This window comes from Oncorhynchus mykiss, chromosome 2 (assembly GCF_057628025.1).
Source record: "Oncorhynchus mykiss isolate SJ-2025 chromosome 2, ASM5762802v1, whole genome shotgun sequence".
NCBI lineage: Eukaryota > Metazoa > Chordata > Actinopteri > Salmoniformes > Salmonidae > Oncorhynchus > Oncorhynchus mykiss.
Genome location: NC_143023.1, coordinates 1548788 through 1566041, shown reverse-complemented (window position 1 = coordinate 1566041; position 17254 = coordinate 1548788). Strand labels below are relative to the sequence as shown.

The 17254-nt window shown below is 45.8% G+C and overlaps 1 protein-coding gene and 1 pseudogene across 2 annotated transcripts in view; both read right to left on the bottom strand.

Annotated features, from left to right (window-relative positions):
* The window catches only part of LOC110512917 (CUB and sushi domain-containing protein 3), a 522509-nt gene that overhangs the window by 124674 nt on the left and 380581 nt on the right, over positions 1-17254 (bottom strand). The window contains exons 46-49 of one of the 2 annotated variants that reach the window (XM_090215889.1): positions 16114-16194; positions 13447-13560; positions 10922-11110; positions 3635-3793 (exon numbers count right to left, since the gene is read on the bottom strand). In XM_090215889.1, the coding sequence (XP_090072015.1) occupies positions 3635-3793; positions 10922-11110; positions 13447-13560; positions 16114-16194 (543 nt within the window). The remainder of the gene's footprint in view (positions 1-3634; positions 3794-10921; positions 11111-13446; positions 13561-16113; positions 16195-17254) is intronic. The other variant, XM_090215891.1, reaches the window with a different exon arrangement.
* Positions 4946-6799, bottom strand: LOC149984745 (uncharacterized; annotated as a pseudogene).

Genomic DNA, 17254 nt, shown 5'->3' with positions numbered 1-17254 from the left:
TCAGTATTAAAGTGGCTAGTGTTTCAGTATTAAAGTGGCTAGTGTTTCAGTATTAAAGTGGCTAGTGTTTCAGTATTAAAGTGGCTAGTGTTTCAGTATTAAAGTGGCTAGTGTTTCAGTATTAAAGTGGCTAGTGTTTCAGTATTAAAGTGGCTAGTGTTTCAGTATTAAAGTGGCTAGTGTTTCAGTATTAAAGTGGCTAGTGTTTCAGTAGTAAAGTGGCTAGTGTTTCAGTATTAAAGTGGCTAGTGTTTCAGTATTAAAGTGGCTAGTGTTTCAGTATTAAAGTGGCTAGTGTTTCGGTATTAAAGTGGCTAGTGTTTCATTATTTAAAATGGCTAGTGTTTCATTATTTAAAATGGCTAGTGTTTCATTATTAAAGTGGCTAGTTTTTCAGTATTAAAGTGGCTAGTGTTTCAGTATTAAAGTGGCTAGTGTTTCAGTATTAAAGTGGCTAGTGTTTCATTATTAAAGTGGCCAGTGTTTCATTAGTAAAGTGGCTAGTGTTTTATTATTAAAGTGGCTAGTGTTTCAGTATTAAAGTGGCTAGTGTTTCATTATTAAAGTGGCAAGTGTTTCATTATTAAAGTGGCTAGTGATTTCATTATTTAAAGTGGCCAGTGATTTCATCACAACACAGTGATGATGCTGATGGCTAGACGAATTCCTGTTCTGTAAGGAATTAGTAGGGAATCCTACAGGCCGGTTTGTTTTCGGTAATGGGGCCCACGTATGGGCGGGGCCTAGGGATGGACGGGGCCTAGGGATGGACGGGGCCTAGGGATGGACTGGGCCTAGGGATGGACAGGGCCTAGGGATGGACGGGGCCTAGGGATGGACGGGGATCAGGGATGGGCGGGGCCTAGGGATGGTTGGGGCCTAGGGATGGACGGGGCCTAGGGATGGACTGGGATCAGGGATGGATGGGGCCTAGGGATGGACGGGGCCTAGGGATGGACTGGGCCTAGGGATGGACTGGGATCAGGGATGGATGGGGCCTAGGGATGGACAGGGCCTAGGGATGGACGGGGCCTAGGGATGGTCAGGGCCTAGGGATGGACAGGGCCTAGGGATGGACTGGGATCAGGGATGGACGGGGCCTAGGGATGGACGGGGCCTAGGGATGGATGGGGCCTAGGGATGAACGGGGCCCAGGGATGGACGGGGCCTAGGGATGGACAGGGCCCAGGGATGGACTGGGATCAGGGATGGACAGGGCCTAGGGATGGACGGGGCCTAGGGATGGACGGGGCTCAGGGATGGACTGGGATCAGGGATGGACGGGACCTAGGGATGGACGGGGCCTAGGGATGGACGGGGCCCAGGGATGGACTAGGATCAGGGATGGACGGGACCTAGGGATGGACGGGGCCTAGGGATGGACGGGGCCCAGGGATGGATGGGGCCTAGGGATGGACGGGGCCTAGGGATGGATGGGGCCTAGGGATGGACGGGGCCCAGGGATGGACTGGGATCAGGGATGGATGGGGCCTAGGGATGGGCGGGGACAGGGATGGACGGGGCCTAGGGATGGAAGGGGCCTAGGGATGGACGGGATCAAGGATAGACGGGGCCAGGGATGGACGGGGCCTAGGGATGGACGGGGCCTAGGGATGGACGGGGCCTAGGGATGAACGGGGCCCAGGAATGGACTGGGATCAGGGATGGACGGGGCCTAGGGATGGACGGGGCCTAGGGATGGATGGGGCCTAGGGATGAACGGGGCCCAGGGATGGACGGGGCCTAGGGATGGACAGGGCCCAGGGATGGACTGGGATCAGGGATGGACAGGGCCTAGGGATGGACGGGGCCTAGGGATGGACGGGGCCCAGGGATGGACTGGGATCAGGGATGGACGGGACCTAGGGATGGACGGGGCCTAGGGATGGACGGGGCCCAGGGATGGATGGGGCCTAGGGATGGACGGGGCCTAGGGATGGATGGGGCCTAGGGATGGACGGGGCCCAGGGATGGACTGGGATCAGGGATGGATGGGGCCTAGGGATGGACGGGGCCCAGGGATGGACGGGGCCTAGGGATGGACTGGGATCAGGGATGGACGGGGCCTAGGGATGGACTTGGCCTAGGGATGGACTGGGATCAGGGATGGACGGGGCCTAGGGATGGACGGGGCCCAGGGATGGACTAGGATCAGGGATGGATGGGGCCTAGGGATGGACGGGGCCTAGGGATGGACGGGGCCCAGGGATGGACTGGGATCAGGGATGGGCGGGGACAGGGATGGACGGGGCCTAGGGATGGACGGGGCCTAGGGATGGACGGGATCAAGGATGGACGGGGCCAGGGATGGACGGGGCCTAGGGATGGACGGGGCCTAGGGATGGACGGGGCCTAGGGATGGACGGGATCAGGGATGGACGGGGCCAGGGATGGATGGGGCCTAGGGATGGACGGGGCCTAGGGATGGATGGGGCCTAGGGATGGACGGGGCCCAGGGATGGACTGGGATCAGGGATGGATGGGGCCTAGGGATGGACGGGGCCCAGGGATGGACGGGGCCTAGGGATGGACTGGGATCAGGGATGGACGGGGCCTAGGGATGGACTTGGCCTAGGGATGGATGGGGCCTAGGGATGGACGGGGCCTAGGGATGGATGGGGCCTAGGGATGGACGGGGCCCAGGGATGGACTGGGATCAGGGATGGATGGGGCCTAGGGATGGACGGGGCCCAGGGATGGACGGGGCCTAGGGATGGACTGGGATCAGGGATGGACGGGGCCTAGGGATGGACTTGGCCTAGGGATGGACTGGGATCAGGGATGGACGGGGCCTAGGGATGGACTTGGCCTAGGGATGGACTGGGATCAGGGATGGACGGGGCCTAGGGATGGACGGGGCCCAGGGATGGACTAGGATCAGGGATGGATGGGGCCTAGGGATGGACGGGGCCTAGGGATGGACGGGGCCCAGGGATGGACTGGGATCAGGGATGGGCGGGGACAGGGATGGACGGGGCCTAGGGATGGACGGGGCCTAGGGATGGACGGGATCAAGGATGGACGGGGCCAGGGATGGACGGGGCCTAGGGATGGACGGGGCCTAGGGATGGACGGGGCCTAGGGATGGACGGGATCAGGGATGGACGGGGCCAGGGATGGACGGGGCCTAGGGATGGACGGGGCCTAGGGATGGACGGAGCCAGCGATGGACGGGGCCCAGGGATGGACGGGGCCCAGGGATGGACTGGGAATATATATATTCTATTTACTTTGCCACCATGGCCTTTTTTGCCTTTACCTCCCTTATCTCACCTCATTTGCTCACATCGTACATAGACTTGTTTCTACTGTATAATTGACTGTATGTTTGTTTATTCCATGTGTTACTCTGTGTTGTTGTATGTGTCGAACTGCTTTGCTTTATCTTGGCCAGGTCGCAATTGTAAATGAGAACTTGTTCTCGACTTGCCTACCTGGTTAAATAAAGGTGAAATAAAAAAATAAAATAAAAAATAAATAAATAAATAAAATTGTCCAGAACTGCCCAATGGCCAGTCTATTTCTGGTAGGGGCCCTGTACCATGACGTTAATGACTCCTATTGGTTGCGTAGTATAGCGGGGTGGATGAAGACGTGCTGGGTGAAGGAAAGTCATTATTAACAGGATACATACTTTGATACTCACCCACATATCTGACGTGGAAGCCCTTCCTGTTGGTGCCGTGGTCAGACGACCAGCGCAGAAGCAGCTGATGACCAGAGGTCGTGAGGTTAAAGGGCGTGGTGATGTCACCGCTGAGGGACGCCAGGCTCTGGCTGTAGATGTTAGGACCTGTTAGGACAGAGACACGGAGAGATGTTTGGAATGGTTAGGACAGAGAGATGTTAGGACATGTTAGGACAGAGACCCAGAGAGATGTTAGGACATGTTAGGAGAGAGAGATGTTAGGACCTGTTAGGACAGAGACACAGAGAGATGTTAGGACCTGTTAGGACAGAGACACGGAGAGATGTTAGGACCTGTTAGGACAGAGACACAGAGAGACATTAGGACCTGTTAGGACAGAGACACGGAGAGATGTTAGGACCTGTTAGGACAGAGACACGGAGAGATGTTAGGACATGTTAGGACAGAGAGATGTTAGGACATGTTAAGACAGAGACACAGAGATATGTTAGGACCTGTTAAGACAGAGACACAGAGAGATGTTAGGACCTGTTATGACAGAGACACAGAGAGATGTTAGGACCTGTTAGGACAGAGACACAGAGAGATGTTAGGACCTGTTAGGACCTGTTAGGACAGAGACACAGAGAGATGTTAGGACCTGTTAGGACAGAGACACAGATAGATATTAGGACCTGTTAGGACAGAGACAAAGAGACCTGTTAGGACAGAGACACAGAGAGATGTTAGGACCTGTTAGGACAGAGACACAGAGAGATGTTAGGACCTGTTAGGACAGAGACACAGATAGATGTTAGGACATGTTGGGACAGAGACACAGAGAGATGTTAGGACCTGTTAGGACAGAAACACAGAGAGATGCTAGGACCTGTTGGGACCTGTTAGGACCTGTTAGGACAGAGACACAGAGAGATGTTAGGACCTGTTAGGACAGAGACACAGAGAGATGTTAGGACATGTTAGGACCTGTTAGGACAGAGACGCAGAGAGATTTTAGGACCTGTTAGGACAGAGACAAAGAGAGATGTTAGGACCTGTTAGGACAGAGACACAGAGTGACACAGACAAATGCAGAGGGAGGAGAATTGAGTGTATAAAATAATGGTGTTTCAGGTGAATGTTCTGTTAGGACAGAGACACAGAGAGATGTTAATGGTGTTTCAGGTGAATGTTCTGTTAGGACAGAGACACAGAGAGATGTTAATGGTGTTTCGGGTGAATGTTCTGTTAGGACAGAGACACAGAGAGATGTTAGGACCTGTTAGGACAGAGACACAGAGAGATGTTAATGCTGTTTCAGGTGAATGTTCTGGCTCCACAAACACAGAAAAGCACAGAGTGTGACATCATCAAAGGTCAGATAGTTAATAGGTGGAACATTCCCTCCAAGTGTGTACTGTATAACATGTACTGTATAACATATACTATAATACATGTACTGTATAACATGTACTGTATAACATATACTGTATAACATATACTATAATACATGTACTGTATAACATGTACTGTATAACATATACTATAATACATGTACTGTATAACATATACTATAATACATGTACTGTATAACATGTACTATAATACATGTACTGTATAACATATACTATAATACATGTACTGTATAACATGTACTGTATAACATATACTATAATACATGTACTGTATAACATATACTATAATACATGTACTGTATAACATGTACTGTATAACATATACTATAATACATGTACTGTATAACATGTACTGTATAACATATACTATAATACATGTACTGTATAACATGTACTGTATAACATATACTATAATACATGTACTGTATAACATATACTATAATACATGTACTGTATAACATGTACTGTATAACATGTACTGTATAACATGTACTGTATAACATGTACTATAATACATGTACTGTATAACATATACTATAATACATGTACTGTATAACATATACTATAATACATGTACTGTATAACATATACTATAATACATGTACTGTATAACATATACTATAATACATGTACTGTATAACATGTACTGTATAACATGTACTGTATAACATATACTATATTACATGTACTGTATAACATATACTATAATACATGTACTGTATAACATGTACTGTATAACATATACTATAATACATGTACTGTATAACATATACTATAATACATGTACTGTATAACATGTACTGTATAACATATACTGTATAACATATACTATAATACATGTACTGTATAACATGTACTGTATAACATATACTATAATACATGTACTGTATAACATATACTATAATACATGTACTGTATAACATGTACTGTATAACATATACTATAATACATGTACTGTATAACATGTACTGTATAACATATACTATAATACATGTACTGTATAACATGTACTGTATAACATGTACTATAATACATGTACTGTATAACATATACTATAATACATGTACTGTATAACATATACTATAATACATGTACTGTATAACATATACTATAATACATGTACTGTATAACATATACTATAATACATGTACTGTATAACATGTACTGTATAACATGTACTGTATAACATGTACTATATTACATGTACTGTATAACATATACTATATTACATGTACTGTATAACATATACTATATTACATGTACTGTATAACATATACTATAATACATGTACTGTATAACATATACTATAATACATGTACTGTATAACATGTACTGTATAACATATACTATAATACATGTACTGTATAACATGTACTGTATAACATATACTATAATACATGTACTGTATAACATGTACTGTATAACATATACTATAATACATGTACTGTATAACATGTACTATAATACATGTACTGTATAACATATACTATAATACATGTACTGTATAACATATACTATAATACATGTACTGTATAACATGTACTATACTACATGTACTGTATAACATATACTATAATACATGTACTGTATAACATATACTATAATACATGTACTGTATAACATATACTATAATACATGTACTGTATAACATGTACTGTGTAGTGTATTACATGTACTGTATAACATGTCCTGTGTAGTGTATTACATGTACTGTATAACATGTCCTGTGTAGTGTATTACATGTACTGTATAACATGTCCTGTGTAGTGTATTACATGTACTGTATAACATGTACTGTGTAGTGTATTACATGTACTGTATAACATGTACTGTGTAGTGTATTACATGTACTGTATAACATGTACTGTGCAGTGTATTACATGTACTGTGTAACCACACTTGTTGGCTGGTTAGCTCCTCTGTGTAGTGTATTACATGTACCTTGTAACCACACTTGTTGGCTGGTTAGCTCCTCTGTGTAGTGTATTACATGTACTGTGTAGTGTATTACATGTACTGTATAACATGTACTGTGTAGTGTATTACATGTACTGTGTAGTGTATTACATGTACTGTGTAGTGTATTACATGTAATGTGTAACCACACTTGTTGGCTGGTTAGCTCCTCTTTTGGAATTCAAAGCGTGATTCGTTGTATTGGTTCGACCTTGCAGTGCAGTTTATTCATCTTTAAGTAGTCAATTACACTAGCAAATAGCCATATTGCTTTGACTCAGACCTCAATAAAGTAGGGTTGACTCAATTTTACAATCTTCGTGAATAATGTTCCCTCTAAACGTCGCGCTTGCCCGGCGGTGCGCCCTCCTGCAGGACTGATGCGCAGAAGCAAAGCCAGTCGGCACAGAGATCCAACTTCGCTGAGTTCGCCCAACTAGTTTACACTATATATTGTAGATCAACGTGTTTTTATTTATTTTTTAGGAATCAGCATTATATCAGCCCATTTTCAATGTAACAAACCAAACCAAATCTAACTTTGCAAGATTGAGCCTGGGATTTAGTTGTAGGCAGAGCCAGAGAGCAACGGACTAGAAGTATATTGGGGAGAGGTCTTTCAATCACCGGGCGAGTGTCTGCTCTTTTTAGATCAGAGCGCAGAGCGGCGTCCTAACATGTCCTAACATCTCTCTATGTAGATAGTCTTTGTTATTTAGCGAGTTGTTAGCCCAGTTATAGAGAAGTATAGGTCAACAATGGGGAGTTACTGCTTCCTACAAGAACACAAAACGTGTCGGCTACATTACATGCTGTCGGTGAAAAGCCAGTCAGGTAAAAACAAAATTAAAGGGACTGTATTGTATTTTGAGACAGGCTTGAATGTGCAAATAAACCAATAGTCAGAGGGGTACAGTGTCTAATTCCTGTATGGTGATCATAATAATATATATATATTTTTTTTTAAAGTGGTTTCTTGCATCATATAACACAATGCAATGCAATTTACATTCACCTATTTAGCCCATGGTCTTACAGACGAATACATAAAATCATGAATTAATGTCAAAGTCTTTCACAATGTAAAAACGTTTTTAGAAGTATCATACATTGTAGGCCGGCACTGAACACTGCATGTAGATTACTGTGGGCTGGCACTGAACACTGCATGTAGGTTACTGTGGGCTGGCACTGAACACCGCAATGTAGGTTACTGTGGGCTGGCACTGAACACTGCATGTAGGTTACTGTGGGCCGGCACTGAACACCGCAATGTAGGTTACTGTGGGCTGGCACTGAACACTGCATGTAGGTTACTGTGGGCTGGCACTGAACACTGCATGTAGGTTACTGTGGGCTGGCACTGAACACCGCAATGTAGGTTACTGTGGGCTGGCACTGAACACTGCATGTAGGTTACTGTGGGCTGGCACTGAACACTGCATGTAGGTTACTGTGGGCTGGCACTGAACACTGCATGTAGGTTACTGTAGGCTGGCACTGAACACTGCATGTAGGTTACTGTGGGCTGGCACTGAACACTGCATGTAGGTTACTGTAGGCTGGCACTGAACACTGCATGTAGGTTACTGTAGGCCGGCACTGAACACTGCATGTAGGTTACTGTGGGCTGGCACTGAACACCGCATGTAGGTTACTGTGGGCTGGCACTGAACACCGCATGTAGGTTACTGTGGGCTGGCACTGAACACTGCATGTAGGTTACTGTAGGCTGGCACTGAACACTGCATGTAGGTTACTGTAGGCCGGCACTGAACACTGCATGTAGGTTACTGTAGGCTGGCACTGAACACTGCATGTAGGTTACTGTAGGCCGGCACTGAACACTGCATGTAGGTTACTGTAGGCTGGCACTGAACACTGCATGTAGGTTACTGTGGGCTGGCACTGAACACCGCATGTAGGTTACTGTGGGCTGGCACTGAACACTGCATGTAGGTTACTGTAGGCTGGCACTGAACACTGCATGTAGGTTACTGTAGGCCGGCACTGAACACTGCATGTAGGTTACTGTAGGCTGGCACTGAACACTGCATGTAGGTTACTGTGGGCTGGCACTGAACACTGCATGTAGGTTACTGTAGGCCGGCACTGAACACTGCATGTAGGTTACTGTAGGCTGGCACTGAACACTGCATGTAGGTTACTGTGGGCTGGCACTGAACACTGCATGTAGGTTACTGTGGGCTGGCACTGAACACTGCATGTAGGTTACTGTAGGCTGGCACTGAACACTGCATGTAGGTTACTGTAGGCTGGCACTGAACACTGCATGTAGGTTACTGTGGGCTGGCACTGAACACTGCATGTAGGTTACTGTGGGCTGGCACTGAACACTGCATGTAGGTTACTGTGGGCTGGCACTGAACACTGCATGTAGGTTACTGTAGGCTGGCACTGAACACTGCATGTAGGTTACTGTGGGCTGGCACTGAACACTGCATGTAGGTTACTGTGGGCTGGCACTGAACACTGCATGTAGGTTACTGTGGGCTGGCACTGAACACTGCATGTAGGTTACTGTGGGCTGGCACTGAACACCGCAATGTAGGTTACTGTGGGCTGGCACTGAACACCGCAATGTAGGTTACTGTGGGCCGGCACTGAACACTGCATGTAGGTTACTGTGGGCTGGCACTGAACACTGCATGTAGGTTACTGTGGGCTGGCACTGAACACCGCAATGTAGGTTACTGTGGGCCGGCACTGAACACCGCATGTAGGTTACTGTGGGCCGGCACTGACCACTGCATGTAGGTTACTGTGGGCCGGCACTGAACACTGCATGTAGGTTACTGTGTTACTGTGGGCCGGCACTGAACACTGCATGTAGGTTACTGTGTTACTGTGGGCTGGCACTGAACACTGCATGTAGGTTACTGTGTTACTGTGGGCCGGCACTGAACACTGCATGTAGGTTACTGTGTTACTGTGGGCTGGCACTGAACACTGCATGTAGGTTACTGTGTTACTGTGGGCTGGCACTGAACACTGCATGTAGGTTACTGTGTTACTGTGGGCTGGCACTGAACACTGCATGTAGGTTACTGTGTTACTGTGGGCTGGCACTGAACACTGCATGTAGGTTACTGTGTTACTGTGGGCTGGCACTGAACACTGCATGTAGGTTACTGTGTTACTGTGGGCTGGCACTGAACACTGCATGTAGGTTACTGTGTTACTGTGGGCTGGCACTGAACACTGCATGTAGGTTACTGTGTTACTGTGGGCTGGCACTGAACACTGCATGTAGGTTACTGTGTTACTGTGGGCTGGCACTGAACACTGCATGTAGGTTACTGTGTTACTGTGGGCTGGCACTGAACACTGCATGTAGGTTACTGTGTTACTGTGGGCTGGCACTGAACACTGCATGTAGGTTACTGTGTTACTGTGGGCTATAGTATAGATATCAAAAGCTATTTCCATGTGAAATTGTTGCACAACATTCTCACGACTTTCAAGTTTCCACTCACAAGAAATGTATTATTATTATCATTAGTTATTATTGTATATTTTGTCGGGTAAACACTCCAAACAACCTATCAGAAGCGTCCGTATGGTCCTAAAGCAAACTGATGCCTTGTTTTGTTTCAATGATAAAACTGGAAGGGACAAATTTCTGTCATAGTTTACTTAGGTAAAGTAAGGGTGGTAGGAAGGGTGCTTGGAAGGGGGCTTGGAAGGGTGCTTGGAAGGGGGCTTGGAAGGGTGCTTGGAAGGGTGCTTGGAGTAAGGTCTGAGTTTAAAAAAGTACAATTAATGGCTGAGGGATTCATTATCTAAAGCTTTCACATGACAGATCAAATCTGTGGTCATTTTTGCAAATTATCCTGCGATGAGAGATGTGAAGAGAGAGGATTAACTGCGATACTCAAAGTGACGTTGATAAATGTCCCACCGTCAAATATCTCCAGGATGTCAAACTCCTTCTCTGTCTGGAAGAGCTGGAAGTGGAGGGTGACATTGTAGCCCTTCTCTACGTTGATGAGCCAGGAACACGTCTGGAGGTTGTGGTAGCTGTCTGGGTAGCCGGGACTCAGGATCACCCCCGTGGAGTCGAAGCGGACCTCGTTAGCAGGACATTGTACTGTGGGTGGAAAGAGGACAGAGAGTGACAGAGTGAAGTGAGAGGACAGAGTGATGTTAGAGGACAGAGTGATGTTAGAGGACAGAGTGGTGTTAGAGGACAGTGATGTTAGAGGACAGACAGGACAGAGTGATGTTAGAGGACAGAGTGATGTTAGAGGACAGAGTGATGTTAGAGGACAGAGAGGACAGAGTGATGTTAGAGGTCAGAGAGGACAGAGTGATGTTAGAGGACAGAGTGATGTTAGAGGACAGAGTGATGTTACAGGACAGAGTGATGTTAGAGGACAGAGTGATGTTAGAGGACCGAGTGATGCTAGAGGACAGAGTGATGTTAGAGGACAGAGAGGACAGGGTGATGTTAGAGGACAGAGTGATGTTACAGTGACTGGGGCTGTGGCTGTGACTGGGGCTGTGGCTGGGGCTGTGACTGGGGCTGTGACTGGGGCTGGGGCTGTGACTGGGGCTGTGACTGGGGCTGGGGCTGTGACTGGGGCTGTGGCTGGGGCTGTGACTTGGGCTGTGACTGGGGCTGTGACTGGGGCTGGGGCTGTGACTGGGGCTGGGGCTGGGACTGTGACTGGGGCTGTGGCTGTTCCTGTTGGTGTGACTGTGACTGTGGGTGTGACTGTGGCTGTGGCTGTGACTGTGACTGTGGGTGTGGGTGTGGCTGTGACTGTGACTGTGGGTGTGGGTGTGGCTGTGACTGTGACTGTGGGTGTGACTGTGGCTGTGACTGTGACTGTGGGTGTGACTGTGGCTGGGGCTGTGACTGTGACTGTGACTGTGGCTGTGACTGTTACTGTGACTGTGGCTGTGACTGTGACTGTGGGTGTGGGTGTGACAGAGCCTCAGGGTACAGAGTACTGGTTCACTGTGTTAGCTTTGTCCCTTGGTAGCACTACAAAATAAAAGCTGTTTATATATCATCTCCTTTCTCAGTACAGGAGACAGATACCTTCTGATGGTTACTGTTTATATCATCTCCTTTCTTAGTGCAGGAGACAGATACCTTCTGATGGTTACTGTTTATATCATCTCCTTCCTGAGTACTGGAGACAGATACCTTCTGATGGTTACTGTTTATATCATCTCCTTTCTCAGTACTGGAGACAGATACCTTCTGATGGTTACTGTTTATATCATCTCCTTTCTCAGTACTGGAGACAGATACCTTCTGATGGTTACTGTTTATATCACCTCCTTTCTCAGTACTGGAGACAGATACCTTCTGATGGTTACTGTTTGTATCATCTCCTTTCTCAGTACTGGAGACAGATACCTTCTGATGGTTACTGTTTATATCATCTCCTTTCTGAGTACTGGAGACAGATACCTTCTGATGGTTACTGTATATATCATCTCCTTTCTCACTACAGGAGACAGATACCTTATGATGGTAAAATGATGGTGACCATATACATCAGCACCTTTCTCAGTACTGAAGAGTGGCATGTCTGATTTAACGACAACACTTTCAAACCATATTGTTATTCTGACAACTAGCTTTCTTTCTTCAGGCCTTTTTGTTAAAGAGGTAAGGTAATAGAACAGAAAGGTTAACGTGGCCAACAAAATGTGAAATGTTCAGGCAACAAAAAAATGAGCAGGAAAACATTTGAAGCTGACATCAACGAACAGAATGTAGAAAAACGACAGGGTTAAAAAACAAAAAAACAAAGATAGATTACGTCGATAGAGAGCTCAATATTTTCCCCCGACTCTATACAGAAACGTGTACAGCGGACATCAACAAACAGAAGAATGAAATTAAATAAGAGGTCAAACCTATTTCCGTAATGTGAACTCTCTGTGCTTTATAGCCCAGGACAATGTGTCTGTGCTCACTACGGCACCGTATTCCCTATACTGTGCATTACTTTTTACAGCAGAGACAAACGGTTATAAGAGGAATGTTGGAATTCTGAGTTTCAACTGTTCTGCCTGTGAGTATTATTATCTGACCCTGCTGGTCATTTATGAACAGTTGAACATCTTGGCCATGTTCTGTTATAATCTCCACCCGGCACAGCCAGAAGAGGACTGGCCACCCCACATAGCCTGGTTCCTCTCTAGGTTTCTTCCTAGGTTCTGGCCTTTCTAGGAAGTTTTTCCTAGCCACCGTGCTTCTACACCTGCATTGCTTGCTGTTTGGGGGTTTCAGGCTGGGTTTCTGTACAGTACTTTGAGAATCAGCTGATGTACGAAGGGCTTTATAAATACATTTGATTTGATTTGAGTGATGTTTTCAGTTTAGAAGCTCTCTAGATCTATGACCCCTGGTCAAAAGCAGTGTACTACATAGGGCACGCCATTACAGATGCAGCCGATGCTAACCTTGGCAGAGAGGTGGAGGGCCGTCCATCTGGAGCCTCTCCCCCAGCCTGCACGTCAGGATCTCCGAGCCCAACAGGGTGAACCCTGGCAGGCACTGGTACCGGATAATGTCCCCTGGAGGAACCACACACACACACAGACAGACACACAGACAGACACACACACATACACACACACACACACACACACACACACACATACACACACACACACACACACAGTCTTTCAGATAGGAGGCATAGACATCACTAAACACCACCAGGCCTGGCTTGATATAATCAGATGCCAGGTCAGCTCAGACAAGCACAGCTAAAGTATTTGAAATAAATCAAATGCTATTTGAACCCAAGTCTGACGACAATACTGTAGTCGTCAAGGCATTATCAAGATGGACATTCTGATGAAGAGCTGGGGTACCTTTGATACAACCATATCTTGATGTTAGTTCATCACTTAGAAGGGAACAGGGCCTTGCAAAAGTATTCAGAGAGCGTGGATTTCTTCCCATTTTATTGTGTTACAAAGTGGGATTAGCATTGATTTATTTGGCGTTTTTTGGAGATTTGGTTTTCATTTAACCTAGAGTGAGCGAGAAAAAGGCAGTTCTTGAACATGGGGTGAGACATTCTCACAAATTAAGCCAGTTTGTTATTTAGAATACATTATTTGGGGCGGCAGGGTAGCCTAGTGGTTAGAGCGTTGGACTAGTAACCGAAAGGTTGCAAAATCGAATCCCCGAGCTGACAAGTTATAAATCTGTCGTTCTGCCCCTGAACAGGCAGTTAACCCACTGTTCCTAGGCCGTCATTGAAAATAAGAATTTGTTCTTAACTGACTTGCCTAGTTAAATAAAGGTAAAATAAAAAAATTAAATAAATATTTCTGGAGAAACCTAACTTGATTATTTATCAGACTTGCTGAAATTCAGTGAACAGATGTATCTTAATAATGTCATGGAATATAATTGAATATTTTAGTTTCTCCATGCTTGTCTCAGAGCAGCGCAAAACAGTGATGAAATAGATGTTCACGGCAATTTCACGATTGTTGAAATGGACGGACCAAGGCGCAGCATGATTTGAGTTCCATTTATTTAAAGTGAAACTTTTCAACAAAACATTTTTTTAAACATTTTTACGTGGTGCAACAAACACAATATCCCACAAAGCTGTGAGAAAGGGCTTCCTAAATATGATCCCCAGTTAGAGGCAACGATTACCAGCTGCCTCTAATTGGGAAACATACAACTCACCAACTTAGAAATAGAATGACTAGAACACCCACCCCTAGTCACGCTCTGACCTAAACACCATAGAGAACCAAGGGCTCGGGGCTCTGACCTAAACACCATAGAGAACCAAGGGCTCGGAGCTCTGACCTAAACACCATAGAGAACCAAGGGCTCGGGGCTCTGACCTAAACACCATAGAGAACCAAGGGCTCGGGGCTCTGACCTAAACACCATAGAGAACCAAGGGCTCGGGGCTCTGACCTAAACACCATAGAGAACCAAGGGCTCGGAGCTCTGACCTAAACACCATAGAGAACCAAGGGCTCGGGGCTCTGACCTAAACACCATAGAGAACCAAGGGATCGGAGAGTGACAATAACGATATTCTGGAGATAATTTTGTTTAAAAAATTAAATAAACGACAGTGAGCGATTGTAATCTGAATTAAAGGCCAAAATAATATTTATAAAAATATTAGTTACATTGTTTTAGTTTTAACGTGCAGACTGGCACTAAGAACAGAATGGAATGTTTCCTTAGCCGGCGCCGTTATTAGTGCAATGCCTCTTAAATATTTCAGAGATGATTTTGTTTTCAAATAACGTAAAATGAGCGAGAAAAACCCCCAGTCTTGAACATGGGGTGAGACATTGTTACTAATTTGTAAATAAAGCCAGTTTGTTATTTAGAATTATTTATGTTTTTAGAGGGAGAGAAACCAAAAACCTACAGTCATCTCATGGGTCTCCCCAGTCGAGGGCGGCACGGGTATTAAACCAGCATCTGTAGTAACACAGCTTGCACTGCGTCATTTTGATACATATAAATTAATACAGAGAAATAACCAGCCAACTCACCAACCAAACAACTCACCAACCAAACAACTCACCAACCAGCCAACTCACCAACCAAACAACTCACCAACCAAACAACTCACCAACCAAACAAATCACCAACCAAACAACTCACCAACCAAACAACTCACCAACCAAACAACTCACCAGCCAAACAACTCACCAACCAAACAACTCAGCAACCAAACAACTCACCAACCAAACAACCCACCAACCAAACAACTCACCAACCAAACAACTCACTACCCAAACAACTCACCAACCAAACAACTCACCAACCAATCAACTCACCAACCAAACAACCCACCAATCAAACAACCCACCAACCAAACAACTCACCAACCAAACAACTCACCAACCAAACAACTCACCAACCAAACAACCCACCAATCAAACAACCCACCAACCAAACAACTCACCAACCAAACAACTCACCAACCAAACAACTCACCAACCAAACAACCCACCAACCAAACAACCCACCAACCAAACAACCCACCAACCAAACAAATCACCAACCAAACAACTCACCAACCAAACAACTCACCAACCAAACAAACACATGTATAAAAGGTGACAGACCTATTTCAAACTCGTCATGTTCTGTGAGGACTTCTGCGTTGGCAACAGCTGGAGGAGACTGACACACTCTCAGTTGGTATGCTGTGAAGGGGGATAAACAACAACAATAAACAACAACAATAAAGAACAACAACAATAGAAGGTAAACATTAACTTACGTATCAACACAAGAGTTCGGCTGTTGATATGCATCCTGTCAGCTCATCAAACTGTCATCACAACCTCCTTCCTCCTGTCAGCTCATCAAACTGTCATCACAACCTCCTTCCTCCTGTCAGCTCATCAAACTGTCATCAACCCCCTTCATACTGTCAGCTCATCAAACTGTCATCACACCTCCTTCATCCTGTCAGCTCATCAAACTGTCATCACACCTCCTTCATCCTGTCAGCTCATCAAACTGTCATCACACCTCCTTCATCCTGTCAGCTCATCAAACTGTCATCACACCTCCTTCATCCTGTCAGCTCATCAAACTGTCATCACACCTCCTTCATCCTGTCAGCTCATCAAACTGTCATCAACCCCCTTCATACTGTCAGCTCATCAAACTGTCATCACACCTCCATCATCCTGTCTGCTCATCAAACTGTCATCACACCTCCTTCATTATCCTGTCAGCTCATCAAACTGTTATCACACCTCCTTCATCCTGTCAACTCATCAAACTGTCATCACACCTCCTTCATCCTGTCAGCTTATCAAACTGTTATCACACCTCCTTCATCCTGTCAGCTCATCAAACTGTCATCACACCTCCTTCATCCTGTCAGCTCATCAAACTGTCATCACACCTCCTTCATCCTGTCAGCTCATCAAACTGTCATCACACCTCCTTCATCCTGTCAGCTAATCACACCTCCTTCATCCTGTCTGTTCATCAAACTGTCATCACACCTCCTTCATCCTGTCAGCTCATCACACCTCCATCATCCTGTCAGCTCATCAAACTGTCATCACACCTCCTTCATCCTGTCAGCTCATCACACCTCCATCATCCTGTCAGCTCATCAAACTGTCATCACACCTCCTTCATCCTGTCAGCTCATCACACCTCCTTCATCCTGTCAGCTCATCAAACTGTCATCACACCTCCTTCATCCTGTCAGCTCATCAAACTGTCATCACACCTCCTTCACCC